The sequence below is a fragment of the Protopterus annectens genome, chromosome 4.part0 (assembly GCF_019279795.1).
Source record: "Protopterus annectens isolate FY-2018-M chromosome 4.part0, PAN1.0, whole genome shotgun sequence".
NCBI classification, from domain to species: Eukaryota; Metazoa; Chordata; order Ceratodontiformes; family Protopteridae; genus Protopterus; species Protopterus annectens.
The window spans coordinates 135623539-135645730 of NC_056733.1; the positions used below are offsets into that span (position 1 = coordinate 135623539).

General features: G+C 42.6%; 1 protein-coding gene across 1 annotated transcript in view; it reads left to right on the top strand.

Annotated features, from left to right (window-relative positions):
- The window catches only part of LOC122800226 (dynein axonemal heavy chain 17-like), a 17083451-nt gene that overhangs the window by 12720803 nt on the left and 4340456 nt on the right, over nucleotides 1-22192 (top strand). Inside the window, exon 56 of the mRNA XM_044069720.1 lies at nucleotides 15759-16025. Coding sequence (XP_043925655.1) covers nucleotides 15759-16025 — 267 coding nt within the window. The remainder of the gene's footprint in view (nucleotides 1-15758; nucleotides 16026-22192) is intronic.

Consider the following 22192-nt stretch of genomic DNA (forward strand, 5'->3'; position numbering starts at 1 on the left):
AGCTCCCTCCCTCGACACTATTGAGGTCGGCTCCGTCTTCGGTTCCTTCGACCCGTTCTTCTAAGCTCTCCGATATCGATATGGACCGTGTGGTGCAGAAGTTATTGGAACATTCGGCCCTATCCAAACTTATCTCGGTTTCCACCCAATTGGTGTCGAAACTTGAAGGCCTCCCATTATCTCCATCCCTTCCTCCTCCGAGACCTGTCCAGTCTTTGGAGCCGGAAGAGGTTGATCTACTGATTGTGGAGCCCTCGGTGCCAGAACCGTCCTTTTCTCGGTCTGCTCCTTTCACCTCGACTCCGTTGGATCCGGTACCGGAGTCTCGGAGCCGACGATCCGTCCTTGGTTCCGGGGCCGAGAGTCGAACCGACGTTTCGGTTCCGACTCTTCCTCTCGGGGCCTCGGCGGATCGATTCGGCTCCGTCCTCGGGTCGATGCCTTCGGTGCCTGTCTCGGGATTCTTCCCATTTCTTCGGAACCGGGAGATTCCTCGACTCGGGACCCGGGGGCCTTCGATCTCATGAGGAAGGTGTTGTCTACCCAGACGACCACATCAGTAGAAGCAGCCTCTCCTCCCCATAAAGGACCGTTATCTTCCTCTGCACCAACGGCCACATCCAAGCGTCGAGCACCGGTGTCTCAGCCACCCCTGGAGGGTGCCCCTCTTCCTCGGAGGCTTCTTCGGATGCTCCCCCCAAAGAGGTCCCTAGGAAAAGATTGTGTAAGAGGAGACACTTAGATTCTCCACAAGAATCTTTAACATCCGATACTGACTTGGATGAGTCAGAAGGGTCCCCAAAGTCACCTTCAGAAGATGTCTCTTTTTCTGACATCTTGGAGATCCTGAAGCAGAGAGGTGATTGGCAGTCCCTCCCCCCTTCTGAGGATGAGTCAGTCTTGCTGAAGGCATTTGGTGCTCGCCCTTCCTCCTCCTGGGTCACTCCGCCCTTTGATGAGTTAATGGAGTTGATTGCTCGAAGGGCGTGGGAGACACCTGACACGGTGGAACCGGTCCCTAGGAAGCCTAATAAGTACATCACTGCACCCCAAGACAAGGCTTTCCTCACAAAGGGAGTTCCAGTGGACGCCATGGTGGTGGCAGCGGCCACAAAAAAGGAGATGTCGGAATCTTCCTCATCTGTCCATCCGCCTAACAGAGATTCTAGGATATGGACAGATACGGGAAGTGCATTTTTAGTTCAGCGGCTTTTTCTATGCGATCCCTGAGCTATTTGACCCATTTTACACGCTTACTGAGGGATCTAGTCAAAGAGTTGGGAGATACCCTCCAGGGTACTACAGATGCTGTGGTCTCAGAGAAAGTTACAGCACATCTAAATACCCTTATATCCATTGTTAACTCATCCATGAGGCTGATATCATACGCAGCCGAAGGATCGAGTAGGGCAGCAGCTTCAGCGATTGCTCTTCGTAGGCAATCCTGGATGCGCTTATGTTCATTTGCGGAAGCCTTCAAGTCTTCCTTTACTAACGCCCCATTTGATGGTGCCACACTTTTTGGCCCTAAAGTAAAGGAGACCCTTACCCGGTGTGAACAGGAGGGAAAGACTCTGTCTGCTGTCGGAGTCCGTTTTCCACCCTTCCAGACCGTACCCCAAAGGGCAACGTGGTGGGAAAATGTGGTTTGAAAACCCCAAGGATCTTTCCCAGGCACTCAGGGTGATGCCCCCTCTACAGGCACAGGAGGGGCAGAGGTGGAAGACGCCGCCCTGGCGGCAGAGGGGGTCCGCAAAACCAAGGTGACAGGGATACCCCCCCTGGAAAACCTTTCCAGCACTCCTGAGAGGAGGCCCGACTGTCCTGCTCTGGAGGCAGTCGGGGTCGCTAGCTTTATACCCTCAGGCCTGGCAAAACTTTACTACAGACAACTGGGTAAAAAGCGTTGTTACCAGAGGTTACAAAATACCATTCCTATCCACCCCCATTCCAATCAGTAAACTCCCAGATGTACCGCCCCATCTGCGAGACCCAGCAGCTATAGAAATTTCAAAGCTGCTAGAAAAAAGAGTCATCCAACCAGTCCCAGCGGACCAAATAGGATTCGGGACTTACTCAAAGTTCTTATTAGTTCCAAAGAAGACAGGGGACTGGAGGCCGATTCTGGACCTAAGCAACCTCAACACCTTTGTCAAGAAAGAAAAGTTCCGAATGGTCACGCTTCAATCGATCCTTCCATTCCTACAGAAGGACGACTGGATGTGCTCAATAGATCTGAAGGACGCATACTACCACATCAAAATGGCCAGGGCGTCCAGGGATCATTTGCGCTTCCGGCTCGGAGCCAGTCACTACCAGTTTCGAGCCCTGCCCTTTGGTCTGACCTCAGCCCCCAGGGTTTTCACCAAATGCATGGCAGTGGTAGCGTCTCATCTGAGACGCCTAGGATTCCAGGTGTTTCCGTATCTGGACGACTGGCTCCTGTCTGCCACCACCTGGCGTCAACTGATACAGGCCAGGGATTACACCCTACAACTTTGTATTCACCTCGGAATTTCCGTAAATTTCGAAAAATCTTTACTACAGCCATCACAGCATATCTTATTCATAGGAGCGGAATTAGATACGCATCATTTGATTCTAAGGCTTCCTCCAGAAAGGATAGTCGCACTTCAAAACAACATTTCTCTCCTTCTGTCGTCCAAAAATCCCCGGCAAAGCTGGTTCTAAAGGTCTTGGGTCTCATGGCAGCTTCTCTTATTGCGATACCATTGGGAAGACTGCACATGAGAGTTCTACATTGGCTACTGTTTGCACAATGGTCGTTCCAACAGCTACCTCTGACACACGAAATTCTGATTACAAACACATGCAAATCACATCTAACTTGGTGGCTTCAGACTTGCAACCTTTCCAGCGGAAGACCATTTGTGCTACCCACGCCGTCAGCGACGATAACCATGGATGCTTCCCTGATAGGGTGGGGGGGGGGGCATCTTTCAGGGACAGACAGTCCAAGGCGAATGGACCAATTTGGAGTACAATCTGCACATCAATGTTCTGGAGTTGAGGGCAGTGTTTTTAGCGTTGCAACACTTTGCTCCCCTTCTTCCTCTAGGGACTATTGCAGTTCAGACAGACAACATGTCTGTAGTCTGGTACATAAACAAGCAAGGGGGAACCAGGTCTTATCAACTATGCAGAGAGGCCATGAGAATTTGGCAATGGGCGGAGTCCACGGGTCGCTTTCTGATCGCAACGCACATCCCGGGGTCATCCAACGTCATAGCCGACAGGCTGAGCAGAGCAATACTGTTGCCTCACGAGTGGTCCCTCAAACAGTCAATTGCGAACACGATATTTCGCAAGTGGGGCCAGCCTTCCTGCGATCTGTTTGCATCTCCAATGAACGCCAAATGCAGGAGCTACTTTGCCCTATTACCCTCCAGGGAAGTCCCCAGGGACGCTGGTGCACGATTGGCCCCGGGTCTCCTGTATGCTTTTCCTCCATTTCCCTGATTGCAAAGTTTCTGCAGAAAGCCAACAACCTTCAGAGGACGATAATCCTCATTGCCCCATTCTGGCCTCGTCAAATTTGGTTCCCCTTTCTATTGCATCACCGCATTCGGGAACCTTGGATGCTGGACCCAGAGCCAGATCTACTGACTCACTCGTCAGGAGTTCCTCACCCATCTCTCGAATCACTCCATCTAGCAGCTTGGCTGCTCTGCTTCCTTTCTAGCCAGGTCTGATTCCCTTACACCGCGGTTCAGAATATATTAGTGGCTTCTCATAAAGCTTCCACTACAAAACCTACACCAGTAAATGGAAACGTTTCGTCTTCTGGGCTAATTCACATCATTTGGACCCTGTTATAGCTCCGTTGAACAAGATCTTGGAGTTTTTGACAGAATTGTTCCATGAAGGAGCTTCTCCAGCTACTTTAAGAGTGCAATTGGCTGCCATTTCTAACTTTCATGTGGAAGAATGTGGTGCGCCTATTATGGCTCACAGACTTTGTAAAGCTTTTTTAAAAGGATCTTTTCACATCAGACCACCAGTTAGAATTCCTACATCACCTTGGAATCTGAACCTCTTACTTTCTAAATTGATGTTGCCCCCTTTTGAGCCAGCCTCAGTTTGCCCATTAAAATTTTTATCGTGGAAAACTCTATTCCTGGTGGCCATTACATCCGCTAGGCGAGTGTCTGAGCTTCAGGCTCTTTCTATTAAACACCCTTATTTAATTTTCCACTCTGACAGAGTATCCTTCGCACTAATCCATCCTTTCTCCCCAAAGTTTGCTCTACTAATAATATTAATCAGTCCATTGAATTACCCACCTTTTTCAAAAATCACTCTAATAAGTTAGAGTATATGTTGCACAAATTGGATGTCCATAGACAACTCAGGTTTTATTTGGATAGAACAAAAGATCACAGGAAATCTGATCAACTGTTTGTAGCCTTTGCTGACAGCAGGAAGGGTGTAGCAGTTACGAAACAAACTCTTTCCAAATGGCTAACTGATTGTATCACACACGTTTATGAGGCTTCTAATCAAACCTTATCAGTCAAACCTAAAGGACATTCTACGAGATCAGTGTCTACATCTTTAGCTCACGCAGCTCGCTTACCATTAGACACGATTTGTGCGGCTGCTACTTGGGCTAAACCACATACATTTATCTCTCATTACAAAGTGGACAGGGTTTCTATGGATAGGGCAACCTTTGGTTCCACTGTGCTCAAGAACGTTCTCCCGTGAGTTCCTCAGGATCATGGAGCTAGGGACGCTACCCATGTGTAAGAACAAAGGCGAGATTGAACACTCTCACATATAGAAGTTATGTGCTTACCATAACGTTCCATGTGGAGTGTTCATCTCGCCTTTGTTCTTACACTCCCACCCTTCCCACCCTTAGGAAGAACGTTCAATTTGGTGCCTGGTCTGGAGTATTCTCCTTCTGCAGTTGCAATAGTTGTATTGTATGATACACTTGTGTGTATATATATATATATATATATGTTTATATGTATATAGATGATCCTATGATTATGTAAATTTTGGTATGTGTGTGTGCTCTCTATGGCTGGTTTGCTTGCAAACTAGATCTGAAGTAAAGGCAGAGGGGGATTGTGGGTATTAGGTGATCTCGAGCTTCTTCTCGATGCAGAGCTTGCAAGCGGCCGACACGGAGCCGAGGATCGGCTCCGAACCCATGTGTAAGAACAAAGGCGAGATGAACACTCCACATGGAACGTTATGGTAAGGACATAACTTCTATTTACATCAGTTGGACGTTCATAGGCAATTACGTTTCTATTTGCATAGGACTGAGCAAATAAGGAAATCAGACCAACTCTTCCTGTCCTATGCGGAGGGTAAGCAGAGTCGACCATTGTCTAAAGTAACCTTATCCAGGTGGTTGTCCTCCATCATTACCCTTGTTTATCAGTTGAGGAATAAAGAACTCCCTGCTAAACCTAAAGGCCACTCTACTAGGGCTTTAGCTATGTCGGTAGCCTTTCAAGCAAGACTACCAATGGAAGCCATTTGTGCGGCGGCCACATGGCCACCCCTCATACCTTCATTTCACATTATAAATTGGATGTGGCCTCCAGGAGTAGAGCTGATTTTGGTTCCACTATGCTCAAGAGACTGTTCCGATGAGCCACCCAGGACTAAGGTGCTAGGGGCGCTGTCCCAACCAGCAAGAATGAAGGTGAGAGAGACAATTTAGCATTAAGAAGTTATGTACCTACCATAACGTTCCATGTTAGTTGTCTTCTTTTTGCCTTCTTTCTTGCGTCCCACCCTCCATCCCCCTAGCCTAGATAGACCGAGAAGAGTCCTCCTACGAGTCTTGTCACTGGCTGAGTCTTAACCGATTTATGTCCTCTACCTTTTCTTTAGCCTTATAGCTGAAGGCTGGCTATGGGGACAGTTGTCCTCTTGTATTGTTATGGTGTTAGGTCTTCTAAACGAGATCTGGGGTTCTAGCACCAGACATTGTGGGATATAGGGAGGCCTCGAGCCAGTAAGTAGCTCTCGAGCTTTAGAAAATGGCCGAGTCAGAGCCGAGGATCGGCTCCAAACCCAACCAGCAAGAAAGAAGGCGAGAAGAAGACAACTAACATGGAATGTTATGGTAGGTACATAACTTCTTATTCTTTTCTATGGAGTTTTTGCTGGCAGCTTTTAGTATGAGATCATAGTACAGCAGGATAAGGGAATTTGCCCCTTCCCTACTGTTGAGCAGTCTCGGAGCTGGTACATGTTACTAGCATGAGATATGGGGGATGCAGGGGGGCTAGCCCCCCTCTGCAAAAACTTTACTTTAATTTTTTGCAGTTTTCAATCATTTTAGATTTGCTCTAAAACAATTGTTCTTTTTTTTATTTGCTGTTTTGATTATTTGATATTTTATGCTAGTCATATATATATATATTGGGGATAATGGTGCAGATTGGAAGTCTGCAAACCCTCTTCCTGGCCTCTTAACTGATAGCAGAGGTTCAGAATGGGAGGCTGTAACACTGGCCATCACATATTAATTGATGGCAGTGGTCAGTGGAGAGATACTGTAGCTGGACCTAGCCTGCAAAACACTGTTGTCACTACAACTGTGTATAGATAGAGTAGTTAAGAAATAGGCAAAATTAGCTCAGAAGAATATGTCAAAATATCAGTGGCATAAATGGTTAAAGTGTGTGAAGCTAAGGAGCTTCCATATGCTGGTCTGAACAAGGAGGAGTTCATAGCTACCTTGGGTACAGTTTATATTCACTTTACTAGGCCTGGTGATAGAATGACAGGAGCTGTAAGTGTGCAACATGTAGCAAAAGTGTTGTTCAGTCCATCCCCAGAAGACTTCATGGACATTATTGGGTCTCTTAATTTCCCAACCCAGTCACTTCTGTAAGACGTGTATCTTGGTGGTGATAGTCTATGCTACTAAGTATACTGAGGTAGTGGCTCTGTCCTGCACTGAGTCAAAGAAGGTGGTAAATGCTCTATTATAAATTTTCAGTACTGTCGGTTTTCCTTGAGAAACATAGACAGATAGTGGCACTAATTTCATGTCAGATCTGCTCACCAGTTTGTGGAAGCATTGAGATAAAACATCTGAAGACTACCCTACCTCCAGAAATCTATGTCCTGATGGAGAGGTTTAACTCTACTTTTTAAATGTTGTTGAAAGCATTTACTGGAATTGGTCAAGTATCTGCCCCACCTCCTCTTTGCATGTCCCAAGAATCCACATTTTTTTCCTTTTGAGTTATTGTATGGTTACTGGTTGAGGGACCCCTAGATTTAATTGCTGATAAAATGGAGGGTGCATGTGATTCTCAGAAGGAGATGTTATGGAATATATCCCAAGTTTCAGGATTAGACTTAAGGAGCTCTCAATGTTGGCTAAGAAGTATCTAAAACTAGCAAAGAGAAAGTTCGCTATGAGTGGAAAATCAAGCCATGTAAATATACTGGTGGACAGACGGTGATGGTGCTTTTTCTTGTTCAACCCAATAAGCTGCAAGTAGCAATGGAGGACCTCTTCTCTATTGCAAGAAAGGTAAACAGTGTTAACTGGCTAGTGGAATTTCTGCTTGTTTCCGTGGCACAGAAGGATGAAGCCCTTAGGGCAGTTCAGACAACTCAGGCTCAGTCAGTGGCCCTGGCACTAGAGGAATGGATTTAGAGGAGTGAAGGGGCATGACCAGCCCTCTTTCTTGGGAGGTGGGAATCATTGCTTGTACTGAAATGCACACGGAGTTTGTGCAATTTCCCCTGGTGGAGAACATGGAAACCACTGCTCATGGTTCCTATGGGGAGGCAGACCTGCTTGATAAATGTCCTTTTTTCCAGTGGTCAGTCCATTTCATGTCCCTCCTTGGCACTTTGACAAGTGCATAAGGGGGATAGGGTGCATGCAGAAAATGCAGAATTACCCCAATGGTTGCCTAAATAATGATGACCTCTCCAGCTGACTCTCCTTGGTAATGGGAAATAAATGGGTCCATTAGTCAGGAGGAATCTGATGATCAGAGGCATCAGGGACAAAAAAAAAATAGAAAAATGTATTATGGAGTAGACAGGCAGGAGGCAGAAACACAAACTGGAGCTTGTTAACTTGGTGATGCGCTTCCATGATAGAAAAAACACTGGTACTCATTATTTGCAGTGGTTTCTGAAGGAAACAGCAGGTGTTCTTGCTGTGGCCTCCTCAATGAGGCTCACTCTGACACCTCAGTAGAAGAGATAATACTCTCTCATCAGCTGTCTCCTACATAGGCTTCAGAAATCCACAGGTGTTTGGGGACATGTTCACTGCTAAGACATGGATCCAGTTGCTTAACAGATTGGCCTCTTACAGGATGCCAGAGTAAGTCAAGCAAACCATGAGAGTAGAACTGTGGAAAATGTTAGAACTGAATGCAATCCAGGAATCCAGCAGTCCATGGGCTTGCCTGTTAGCACTGGTGCCAAAGAAAGATGAGATCACTCGATTACATATAAACTATAAGAATCTGAATGGAGTCACTCAAAGTCAGATGCTTACCTCTTGCCTAGGAGTGATGAAGCCTTTTAGCAGTAGAGTAAAAATAAGTATCTAACCACTACTGACCTAAGGGGTATTGACAGGTAAACTTGAGACCTATGGTCTGAGAGAGGTTAGGTTTTGTGATCCCTTTTAGATTGTTTGAGTTCATCAAAATATCTCTTGGGATGAAAAATGTCCCAACAACTTTTAAGAGACATGTAAAGCGCCTTTTGACAAAAACTAAATGCTATATCTGATGCTGTCTGCTTTTGTCTGATTCAACATTTGGGTTCTCAGACCAGATCGATCTGACCACAGCACCTTCTTCCAGAGCTTTGGATCTGAGACTCTGACTCCTCCCTTACCCATAATTTTCTCCTTCTACCTAAATTACCTCAGATCTCATTTGCCTCCTGTTCCATCCAGAGGTGTATCTGAGAGCTCTTGCAAAGTTTTGATGGTAAGTGACAGCATTTCAGTATGTCTTTCTTGTGATTCCTACCTGTAAGTTTGTGTAGCATAGGATAGACTATTGTAATATTTAATGATTTAATACCCTTTTCTTATAGTTAACTTAAGGGTGTTCTGGTGTCTGTCTAGGTATTTCTCTGGCATTCTTATTAACATAATTAGTAGTGTAGTTTTAGCATGAGAGCATGAATTTTTAATAATAGGATTTTTGATATCTTCTTATAACATGTTTTTGAATTGTTGTGTAGTTATTAGTGTGAGTTATTGATAGTCTGATGTCAGACAAACCTTCAGGTTTTAAAAAAAGTGTTTAGCTTGTGGACACAAGATCCCTCCCCAAGATCCACAAACACTCTTTCTCTCTGTACTGCTTTGGTGCTACTGATTTACAGGCAAATTGTGACATTTGTGCTGCTTTTGGTTCTAGCGCTATGCAAGGTAGGAGGGAAAACCTTATTGTCTTGCTCCCCCCATAATCAGGGTCTTCTGCTTCTACTATGTCTTCTGAGTCCAGACCAACATCAGCTTCTCCCAACACAAAGAAAAGAGAAAGAAAAATATAATCCTAAAAAGAAACAGAGAAAAGGATATGTTTTCAGAAAGAAGGTCTGTGGAAAAGAAGTTAGAAAAAAAATACTTGAAAAGTCGAGGAAAAGGTCCCTGGATCCAGCTTGTCTGTTGGGTCTAATACCAAAAACATAGAGGCAGTTGGATTTACCTGTCAGTCAGATCTGAACTTCCACTCCTTGAGCTATTTTTTTCTGGAGACGGTGAGCCCTTGGCTCTACTCAACAATTTTACAAAGCAAACACCCTTCCAGACCCGTTTTGTAGCATCATTGTCAATGTCAATCTGATCCACTAGAAGTCTCATGGGAATAGATGTCGACTGAATGATGAGGAACTTCTTGAGGACACAAATATAGCTGGGAGTCCTCCCAGTACCATCCCTGAAGGGAGGTCTGGGTACAGGCCCATCGACCCTGTCACATGTTTCAGTGATACCATTTCAGTTATCGGAACCACTTCCCATGGGCCCAAACCCTTCTGGCACACCTCAGTCAGATTTGTCAGTCCAAGGAACTTCGGTGTCAACTACATCCATTATTCTTTTGACTCTGATGCTGTCACATTGAGTCTTCCTCTCAGTGCCTCTGCACTCAACAGCTCAGGTCTGAGTTCTTCCTTTGAGAGTACTCAGCACTTGAGTTCCCAGTCTGATTTCAATTTATCTTCACCAGAACCCTAGAGGCATGTCCCAAGGAAACAGATGTGCAAATGAAGTTCACAGACTCCTCTCTTAAGTCAGCCTCTTAGGATACAGATTTGGATGGGAAGTGAGGGATCTCCCAGATCCACCCTGGAAGGCATCATATTTGGAGACATCCTCAAATTGATGAAGCAAAAGGAGGGGTTGGTCCACTGAAATTCCTTGCCCAGATGAACCTATGTTTCTCGAAGCATTTGGGACTGACTCATCTGCATCTTGGGTAGCTCCCCACCAAATCCCGTAATAGATCTTTTGGCACAGAAGGCATAGAAGGATCCTGATGTCATAGAACCAATTCCTAAAAAACTGGAAAGATTTTTTTGTAGCACCAAACGATAGAAAGCACAGGATGAATAGACTCTCAGTAGATGCCATGGTAGTAGCAGCAACCACAAAGAAAGAAAGAAATGTCTGAGGAGATTTCTTTTATCCATCCCCCTAACAGAGAGTCAATGGTGTTAGACAGATTAGGGAAAAGGGCATAAGCTTCAGTTACCTTCATACTCAGAGCACTGAACTACCTTGCACACTTAACTAGTTTTCAGAGGAACTTGATCAAAGAGATTTCCAAGTCCCTCTTGGGTAACTTGCCTTCAAATGTCCAAAAAATTGTGGACACCAAAATGTCTACTTTTTAATTCACCTCTAGTATAGCCATGTGCTTACTATTCAATGCAGCAGATGGTACACCAGGAGCAGATGACACAGGCATTACCGTGCATTGCCATGCTTGAACATGGCTGTGCGATTTTGCTGAAAGCTTCAAGACATCCTTTGCAAATGCCCCCTTTGATGATTCCACTGTATTTCCACCTAAAATTAAAGAGAGGCTTACTAGAAGTGAGCAAGATGGTAAGACCCTGCCTACTATAGTAATCTGTTTCTCCATGCCACAGAAATTAAATTTCAGGAATCACAGGGATGGTAAGAAAATGTGGTTCAGAAAATCACAGGCTTTTCACCATGACACTCCTGGGGACCGACCCCCCCCCCCCAAGGCAGGAGGGTGGATTTTGAATGAATGCTTCCCTAAAGGCAGACGTGGACTGCATAATCAGGGTTTACATGGTCCCTTCACCAAGAAATATTACTAGCACCCCGGACGTTACCCAACTGCCACACTCTGGAGTCAGTTGATCAGGCATTTAATCTTACACCCACAAGCCAGGCAAAACCTCACTTTGGATTCCTGGATGTTAATGATAATTACCAGAGGCTATACCATTCCCTTTTTATATCCTCCAAAGAAGAGATTAAAACCACCCGATCATTTCTAATCTGCAGCAATACAATGTCCAAAGTTGCTAGGAAAAAGAGTCATTCAATGGGTTCCCCCAGACCAGTTAGAATCTGGAGTCTATTCCAGCTTCCTTTTAGTTCCAAAGAAGACAGGGAACCTCAGGCCAGTATTGGACATCAGCCACCTCATTCAATTTCTGAAATAGACAAAGTTCTGGATGGCCACACTGCAGTCCATACTACCTCAGTTGAGGAAGGATAATTGGGTGTGCTGTATAGATCTCCAGGATGCCTACTATCATATAAAGATATAGAGGCAATCCAGGAGATTTCATCATTATCAATTCAGAAAACTGCCATTCAGTCTCACCACAGCTCCATGGGTGTTCACCAAGATTATGACAGTAGTAGCAGCTCATCTCCGACTGCAAGGAATCCTGGTCTTCCCATATCTATATGACTGACTTTTTACTGCTACCTCCAAGGATCTACTGCTACAGCAAGCACTACTACTCTATGTTGTAGACCTATTAGGATTCAAAGTGAATTATGCAAAATGTCAATTGTGTCTCATTCAATGGCTAGAATATGTAGGATGTCATATCAACCCAGTTCTACAAATTGCCATACCTTCAGAAGCAAGAGTGCTGTCCTTAAGAATGGTGGCTTCTCAGATAATTCAGCATCCACATTCACAAGCAAGATTGATTTTCAATTTGTTATGTCTGATGGCCTTTACGGTCACTTTAATACCACAAGCAAGGTACCACTTGAGAATGTTGCAGTGGACTCTGTCAATCCAGTGGTCACAGATCCTTCAACCCCTCCATGCCAAAATATGTCTCCCTCAGATCCACATTTAATATAGCCATGTGTCTGCTGGCCAATTCTGCAGATGGTACAGCAAGAGCAGCTAGCATGGTTGTATAACCTCTCCATCAGTTACAGAAGGGAGACTCTTTTGTCCATCACCGCCCCAGAGCCACAGTAACAATGGATGCTTCCCTTCTAGGGTGGTGGGGGAGGACATTTCAAGGGGAAGATGATTCAAGGTACTTGGACAGCCATAGAGGCCAACCTTCACATGAATATCTTGCATTTAAGAGTTGTCCTCCTAGTGTTGCAGGCTTTTAAGGACTACCTACCCAAGGGTGTGATATTCATTTAGATGGACAAAATGTCAGTGGTATGGTACATCAACAAACAAGGGGGAACACAATAATTTCCAATTTGCCAGGAGTCCATGAGAGTATGGCAACGGGTAATGTCCCCCATCATTTTCTGGTAGAAAAACATATTTAACCAGGATGGCGAAAGTACTGGTGGACAAACTGACCAAGTCAATCATTTTGCCTCATGAGTGGTCTCTCAACCAGACAGAGGCAACTGATATTTTCAGCTGCTGGGGCCAACCTTGCTTCAGCCTCTTTGCATCATACCTAAACAACAAGTGCAGCAGGTACTTCACCCTTATCTCTCAGCAGGAAGAGTTACTGAGAGATGCTGTAGTCCACAGTTGGTCCCTGGGTCTCCTCTATGCATTCCCACCAAATGCCCTTTCTGACAAAATTAATTCCAAAAGCCATAAGGTGCAAGACCAGGGTGATTATCATTGTTTCTTTCTAGCTCTGGCAGCTTTGGTTTCCCTTCCTTTGGCCCCATTTGCTACACCTGCCCTGGGTGCTAGATCCCATTCTGGATCTTATGAGTCACGTATCTGTGATGGCTGTACTGGATTTACAAGCCCTAAAATTAACCTCATGGTTTCTTTAATTTTAACAATAGCCAAAGATGCCAGGCTATCCTTGCTGGTGGTTCACATAATTACTTCTTCACAAAAACAATCAACCAAAAAGATTTATAAAAGTAAATGGAGAAAGTTTTCTATCTGGGCCTCATTGAAGGGACTAGACCCCTTTTCTGCTCCCCTCCCATTGATATTGGATTTCTTTTCAGAACGTTTTCACCAAGGATCTAGTTTTCATACCATCAAAGTACAAATGGCTGCTATTTCCAATTTTCACATGGGTCACAAAAACACTTCCATTGCTTTTTACAATCTCTAAAGCCTTCCTCAAAAGAGCTTTCTTGCTGAGACCTCCAGTTAGAGACCTAGTTCCCCCATGGGATATTAAATTCATGCTTCAGTCATTATCTCCAAATCCGTTTGAACCAGCAGACAACAAGTGTCTTTCTTGGGAAACTGTTTTTCTAATTGCAATTACATCTGCTAAATGAATTTCTGAATTACAAATGTAGATAACCTTTCTTCATTTTCCATAAAGGCAGAGTGTCTAAAGGTTTCATCTTAAGCAAATGTAAATCAGTCCATAGATTTGTCAGTATTTTTTCCCAATTTCTTTAACAAAGGTAAATACATGCTACATACCCTGTATGTTCACAGACAGCTCAGGTTCTACTTACACCATACCAAATATTTCAAAAAGTCAGATCAACTGTTTCTATCCATTTCTAAAGTATAACTGGGAAGATGTGTCAAATATTACAATGTCCAAGTAGCTTTCAGACTGTATTTCCTTTGTATATAAGGAATGGGATTTATCCCTGCATTCGAAACAACTAGCCCCTTTCATTATACCAGTGGCTATCTCTACTGCCTTCATGAAAAGAGGTCCTATTGATGACATTTGTGCAGAAGCAACTTGGTCAACAGTTCATGCATTTATATCTCATTACAAACTGGATGTGCAAGCCAGACCTCATGCATACTTTGGTTCTACCATTCTCAGGAATGTCCTTCCTTGATACTACCCAGGTCCTTTCAGGCAGCTTGGGAATCTGTCCCAAATGTTGTCTCATTTTCATCCAGTTCAACATCCCTCCCTTCTTCCCTCTTCCAAATTGCCATCTGTAAACTTTTGGTGCTCGGACAGGCTTCGACCAAGACCCTGTCTATTTTGGGTTACATCACCCATACTGACATGCTTAGTAAACACTTGACTTTATTCTGTAGGGATTGTTATACTTTTCAAGTAGATTTATCCATAGCTAACAAGAGTCAGAAAACTCAGCCTGAGATAATTTAGGTAAAATGAGGGAATTATGGTTAAAGGAGGAGTCAAAGTCTGAGATCCAAAGATCTGGAATAACGTTGAACCAGATGGAAATGAGGCAACATGCATTTATCATTATGGTAAGTATATAATTTATGCCATCTTGCTGACCTATATGACTTTGCAGTCTACAGATAGTCCTGACAAGAGCATGCTAAACAGCTGTAGGAGTGTTGCACAAACTGAAAAGAGGAGGGTAAACTACTAAGGCAAACTGAAGTCAGGTAGGAATGGCAAAAATGTTTTATCTTGATCAGTGTAGATAGTGGTAAGTTTTGGCCAGAGCTTGTCAGTATGGAGGTTATTTAGGTATGGCCTGTGCTTGTTACCAAAATGCAGGTAAGTGTATTTCTAGGCAGAGTGGGCTACTGTGGGAAGTTTGTACCTCACTACAGCATAATAACCACTTAGTGATATGGATCAGGAGACCATAGGCCCTTACAATGACATATTAACTGTCAGTAGTGGTGCACCTTATGAGACAGGACTCCTGACTATCTGAAGCAGAAAGGCACAACAACAAATTTTACTGAATATACAGAAAGACAGTCAGTTGCAGGAGAAATTAAATGAGTGTGTGATGGCAATCTTTGCTTATGGTGTGGCTGATCTTGGCTGGTTTGACAACCAGTGGAAAAAGAAAAAAAATCTATAGATTGCTTCCTTCTGGTGGAAGAGGTACTGCCTGTGTCTTCTACTAGACGGCATAATATAATATCATATCCTATTTAGATGCAGGTACAGATAATTTAGAGAATAAATATATTTATCAAAATAAGGTACATTAGAGATTTCCAATCAGAAATAAGTTCTAGTAATCTGTAAGCTTAATAGCATTTATTCTGATAATGTCCATATCTGTTTTGGTCTTCCCACTGAAATCCATTTTACACCTTGCTTAATATAGCACCTGGTCTTGTATCTACACTAGGTTGTATATTAGTAGGTGTATCATTATATAAGACATGTATGAACTGTCTTCTAGAACACCAATTGGCCAGGCACAGACTTGGAACTCCACATATCTTTAGTCTCCACATAATTACTTGTCTGAGGTAAGCATAATGTAGTGTACACACTTCTGTATAGAAGAAATGAACAACTGAATGGTGACCTAGTGAATATTAAATGTTCAATGACAAAGGAAGAAAACCTGTTTATAACTGTAGTGTTTTTCTATGTCTTTTTGATTATTACAGGTTGACCTTGCCAGCCAGTGTGTTAAAGCTGCAGTAAAGAATACTGGAATTGTATTTCTAATGACAGATTCACAGGTAGCTGAAGAGCAATTTCTTGTATTGATTAATGACCTGCTGGCATCTGGGGAGATCCCTGGCCTTTTTCAAGATGACGAAGTAGAAAATATTATTAGCAGCATGAAAAATCAGGTTAAATTAGCTGGACTGCAGGACACTAGAGAGAACTGCTGGAGATTCTTCATTGACAAAGTCAGAAGACTTTTAAAGGTAGTCATTATAGCTATGGACACTGATCACATTTAATAGCTATGCTTTCTGCATCATGAAAAATATAGATTGTTTTGCATATGTTGTTATTTAAAGTCAAAAGTGTATAGATAAATTACCATTTAAAAATATAGTGCAATACTAGCAATCTAAGAATCCCAGTTGTTTGGTGACTGAAATTCAAGGTTAATAAGTAAATATTGCCACAGCAATCATTTACATTTGTTTCTCCTGTGTCAGCTTTATAAACAGAAGAATGATAAAACCTCTCATACTTTCAATATTCCCTTCTTGTTTGTCACAGTGGAACATTCTTCACATACTTTTGCAGAGATTAATGAAGTTGTAGGTCTTGCTGATAAAACCATATCTGACTGACTGAGGAAGACTGCAGACAAAGAATTCTCAGATGATAAAGGGGATGGCAAGGGGAGAAGAAAGAAAAGTTGGAGTCACTTTGTGTTTCACTTTGGAGGTAGGAATACAGTAGGGGACAACATATGAATTCCTAGTACTATCGATGGGTGATGGAGGTGGGTGCAGAAGATGAAAGAGGCATTTCTGGCAACTGGAAAGTAGAACATTAAAGTCTAATTTAAAATTGTTTGCATAGAAGCGTACTGGATCATTAGAACAAATTTTCAGAAAAAGAGTGCTGTTATATTACATAAACTAACCAGCAAAAGGAGACTTTTGAAACTAAGTGCTGCAGCTAGCCCAAGGCAGCTGGCCCTCCCTTTTCCATCTTATCTCTCCACAAATCCTACACTGCCTTAAAGATTTTTAGGTTAACAAATGGATTCAGGGGAACTTGGTGGGTGGATTATAGGGACAGGAGGCATATCTGCCTCTCCAAAGGAAGATATTTTGCTTGGCAGCAAGAATATGCATCCATCTTGTTAGTAGTGCTACATTTGTTTGGAGTCAGATGGTCACTATTATTATAACAAAAAAGGAATGAATGTAGAGACTATAAATCTGTGTTTGTACTCTTTCAGCCACATAGTATTATGAGATCAAGGGAGCAGCAGAGAAAGGGGAAGTTGTCAATGCTGACAACATGAAAGTAGAAAAGCAAAAAAAGCCAATGGCTCACAGCCACAGAAGTCTCTTTTCAGAGCTGATGATGTGTGTAGGAGTGCAAACTACACTGGAAACTGAGATGCAGCTAGAGGATAAGTTCCAGGTTAAAGTACCAACAAGTTCCTGAGACCATATCCCTTCAAAGTGGGCAAGATAGAATCTTAAACTATTGTGTGTCTACATATGGAAACCCTGGAGGTGAGAACAGTTCTTGGCAAAGCAGAGGATAAGAAGGTGGGGAATAGAGAAAGCTACCTATCAACTATCATCTCTTTCCAGTTAGCTAGAATTACCAGATATCATAAATAGCATCTTAAACTTCATGTAGTACTGTGTTTGTTTTCTATGCTTTACTGCATTCATACCTGTGACCATTTAGATCGTCATTGCTATGATCATGCCTATTTATTCCTCTTACTTACCAGGGCAAGAGCCAGTCCCAGTGGGGAAGCTGTTACTCAACAGACACCAGGCAATTGTTTTTTTTTTTTTTTTTTTTTTTTTTTTTTTAGAGAGCTACCACCCCCCCCTCCCTTGTAGCTGACTTGCATGCATTCCTGAAACAAGTGCATAACATGCATGACCTCCCCAGTGTATATGAATGCTTTTGCACATGGTCATTGAGAGCTACTGCACAAGACAATTTGGCAATGCCAAGCAGACATCTGAGGCACTATATTGTATTCCAGTCACCTCTTTTGGTAAAAATTGCTGGCATTGCAAAGGACTAAGCTCCCTTGTTCCTCCAGAATGAGTAAATTGGCATCCACCACTTACCTCCTTCACTCCTTCAACACCTTGGTTACTGATTACTATCAAGTCACCCAGGTTGCGGTGTGCTTTCCCTGAGTTCTTTTTGGTCCTATTAACTAATTTAGCATGGTCATATACATTTACATGTTTTACCATCATTCTTGAATGCTTTGGACAGACTGTACTCAACTGAAAAATCATCCAAGCAAAAGCAGGAGAGTATGAAGGAAGGCAAAATTAACTAAACAAACACAACATCTTGGGAGCAGAACACATCACTGAGAGGTTGCTTGACAAAAAAAAAAACTATCATAAACAATGCCCCATTCACTATGTTTCTGCACTGATGGATGAGAGGGAAAAGGTTCCTTGCAGAGAAGTTAGGCTATTTCTCTTTCTTCATGATTGTGAGACTGGAATAAGATTATATATAAGAAGCAATGGGGATTAGGAATGCAGGCCCCTGCATGGGTGGGGGTGGAAGAGGATAGCTGTCTTCACAAATGCTTTACTTAAAGTTTTTTTTTTCATATGTGCACTTCTTTACACTTGGGAATAGTCATTGACTGCATTGGGAAATACTTTATTTATTTATTTATTTATTTTATTTTACATTTGTTAACCGGGAAAATCCAGCTGGACTAGGTCCATTTTCAGTGGAGGCCCGGGGAGAAAAGCTACGAAAATATGAGTACAGCAAGAAATTACAGATAATACATGAATAACAGTCACAATTTCAGGGAAAAATACAAAAGTTTTAGTAAAAAAGCTTAGACAAATTATTAGTAAATAGCCTAGAGAGAACAAGTTTAAATAAAAAAGTTTAGATCTTCTTTTTCTTCTTCTTTCGGCTTTATCCCGGTTAGGGGTCGCCACAGCGGATCACCTGTCCGCACATTGAATGGCAGTGGAGTTTTACAGTGTCGAGTTGCCAGCCCGGCGCCCAACCTTCCACAGAAGGCACACTCACACGCACACCTAGGGCCAATTTAGAGTGTCCAATCCACCTGCAGCATGTCTTTGGGATGTGGGAGGAAACCGGAGCACCCGGAGGAAACCCACGCGACCACAGGGAGGACATGCAGACTCCGCACAGAAGGCACCCCAGCCGAGGATCGAACTGGAGAACCTCTTGCTGTGAGGCGGCAATGCTAACCACTGCACCACCGTGGCCGCCCAAATAAAAAAGTTTATATAAATATGCAAAATCCTAGTTAGTACAAAAGGTAATGAGAGTAAGATACTTGACATAGTAAGACAAGACCTATGCTGAGAAATCGGATCCATAGTAGTTGGAGAGTGCAATGATGGGGTAGTTGTATTAAGTTATGCATAGGCAGATCCAAGTTTCCAGAAGGTGTGATTTAAGTAGTTTTTTGAATTGTGTAACATTTGTGGTAGAGATAATGGGGGAGGGGAGGTTATTCCAGGCCTTAGCAGTGGTATGAGAGTAGAGAGATTTTCCTGCAGTGTTGCTAGCCCTAATGGTACTGAGAAGAGATGAAGTGGTAGAGCGGAAGGGGCGAGTGGTAGAGTAATGGGTGAGTAGTTGTAAGACAGGTATTTTCTCAGGGTTGATCAGGATGTTAAATGCAGTGGTTAGCTGTTGGAAAGTGAGTAATTGGGGTAATTCTAGCCATTTAAGGTGTCTTAGTTCTTGGCAGTGGTGGGTTCTGAAAGTAGAGTTATTGGCAAATTTAGCAATTTTGTTGTATCGTGATTCCATTTTATCAAGATCAGTTTTTCTAATGTGGGTTAAAATTGTGGCTGCATATGTAAGAGTGGATAGAAGGTGAGTTTGAGCTAAGATGATTCTTGCCTTATCAGTAAGAAAGATCTTGTGCCTATAGAGAGCACCCATTTTCTTATGAACCTTTTGGATAGTTTGGGCTATGTGAACAGTGAAGTAGAGATTTTTGTCTATTTCTATCCCAAGGGGTTTGGTGTGAGTTGATGGAGTGATTAGTGTACCATTTTTGGATGAGATAGAGAAGGTTGGGGAAGTGGACTTGGATTTATTTGGAGTGAATAATAGTAAGTTGGTTTTGTTGGGGTTAAGGATGAGTTGAATATCAGTGATCCGATTTTCAATAGCAGAGAAGGATTGTTGAGCAAGTTGCTGTAGGGTAGAGAGAGATGGGGCTGTACAGATGAGTGTTGATTCATCAGCATACTGTATAAGAGTGCCTTGATTTGTGGCAGTGTGCAGGCTGTTTGTGAAGATGGAAAAGAGAAGTGGACCCAGTATTGATCCTTGTGGTACACCAATGGAATTGTGAAGTAGGGGAGATAGGACATCTTGGCATTGGACAACCGGTTGTCTTTCACAGAGATAACTTTTTTACCAGGATATAGTGAGGTAGCAAAGGATAATGATGTGAGGGCATCTAATAGCTTTGGGTGTGACACCATGTCGAATGGCTTGGAAAGGTCCGGGAAGGTAGCAGATACAAAATTGTTATTGTTCTTATGGTAGTTAATTTGATTTGTGAATGAAAGAAGTGCAGTAGTTGTACTGTCATGTGGACGAAAGTCATGTTGGGTGGGGGAAAAAAGGTTGTGTGTGTCCAGGTATTGTATGACTTGAAAATGAATAGACTTTTCAAGGAGCTTAAATAATGGAGGAAGTATGGCTATTGGGCGGTAGTTTGAGTAGTCGTACAAGTAGCCACCTTTATGTAGGGGAATGATGAAGAATATCTTCCAGATTTGAGGGACATATGCTTCCTGAATGGACCGGTTAATAAGGATTGAGACTGGATAGGCCAGGAGTCAGCTGCCATTTTTAGAAAGGTAGCAGGTATACCATCTGTGGCTAAGGTGGTAGGTTTTAAGTTTAGGAGGAGTTTTTTAATTTTGTTTGTAGGAACAGGTGAGAGAATGAAGGGGTGTGTGTCATTTGTTATTGTGGTACTGTTTCTTGGTGAGTTTGCATTTTTAGTTATGGTAATGGAATTGTTTTTGGATAAATGGGTGGACAAGGTCTGTATTGAGTTTATGAAGTGTTGGTAAAATTGGGTGGTGATGTCACAGTTATTGTTAATTGGAGAGGTGGGGGCAGGGGTTGTTTTTTTACCAGGTTTTAATAGGGAGTTAATGGAATGCCAGAATTCTGGAGGGGGGGGGTTGAGTGTTTATTATGGAGATTTAAAAAGTAGTTTTGCTTAACTAGTTTTTTTTTTTTTGACTGGATTCCATAGATGTCTATAGTTTTGCATGGCCTGGTTAGAACTATCTTTTTTCCATATCTTCCAGGCCTTGTCCCTAGCTTTAAGTAGGGCTCTAGTATCCCTATGTTGCCACGGGGTGTAATTTGCTTTGGCTTTTATTTTTCTAATAGGAGCAATAGAATTGAGAACATTGATAAACACATTGTTGAAATAGTCAACTGCTTTGTCCAGATATAGGGCTAGTAGGGATTTCCATTTACATTCTTTTAAGATGTCATTTATGTCATTTTTGTTGACGTTGTGGACATCCCTGATCTGTCTGTAAATGATGGGGTTTGAGTTAGTAGTATGTTTCCTTAGAGGGAAAGTGGGGTGATAGTCACTTAGTCCATCTGGAAGGCATCCTATCTGGTAGTTTTGTCTGGGGTTGTTCACTAATGTCCAGTCAATTATGGATTGTTTGTGGGATTTGTTATCTATTCTGGTGGTTCATGAATAAGTTGAGTAAATCCATAAAGGTTGATCTGATTAAAGGGGTTATTTGAGCTACATGCTAGCCAGTCTGTGTTCAGGTCCCCCAATAAAATAGTCTATCGCGGCAGGTTATGGTTAAGCCATTGAAGCATTTGTTTTTAATGTCTGGTTTTCAGTGAGTTAACACACATTGAGTTATGCATCAAAAATCTGACCTAGAGCCAACTGCAGAAATAGACCCATCTATTGCTTACTCCATCAGTTAATCATTAGTTAATATCAGAGATTAGCACAGTCATACAAAATAGCAAGAATCACAGAAACAGGCCATGGTGCAAAAATCTAATAAGCAAGATTATTCTGAAGTATAGCATTTAACTAGCTTAAAAGAGCAAGAACTAAAAAGTCCCTTAAGTCAGGTCACAGAGGAAAGCAAAAATGGATGTAGTGTGGACTATCACACCTCTAGCAGCCTAAACACTTTCTTTAATTCCAGAGCATTTTCTGAAAAAAAATCAACTTACAAATCATTAGATAAACACATGTAAATATTTTGTTAATAATAAAAGCTATTAAAACTGTACAAATACCAATGTTATTAGCAAGAAGTATTATTTATATTGATAATAGTGAATTCATAGTCTTTAAATAAATGCTATAACATTATAAGGCATAACCAACACAGAA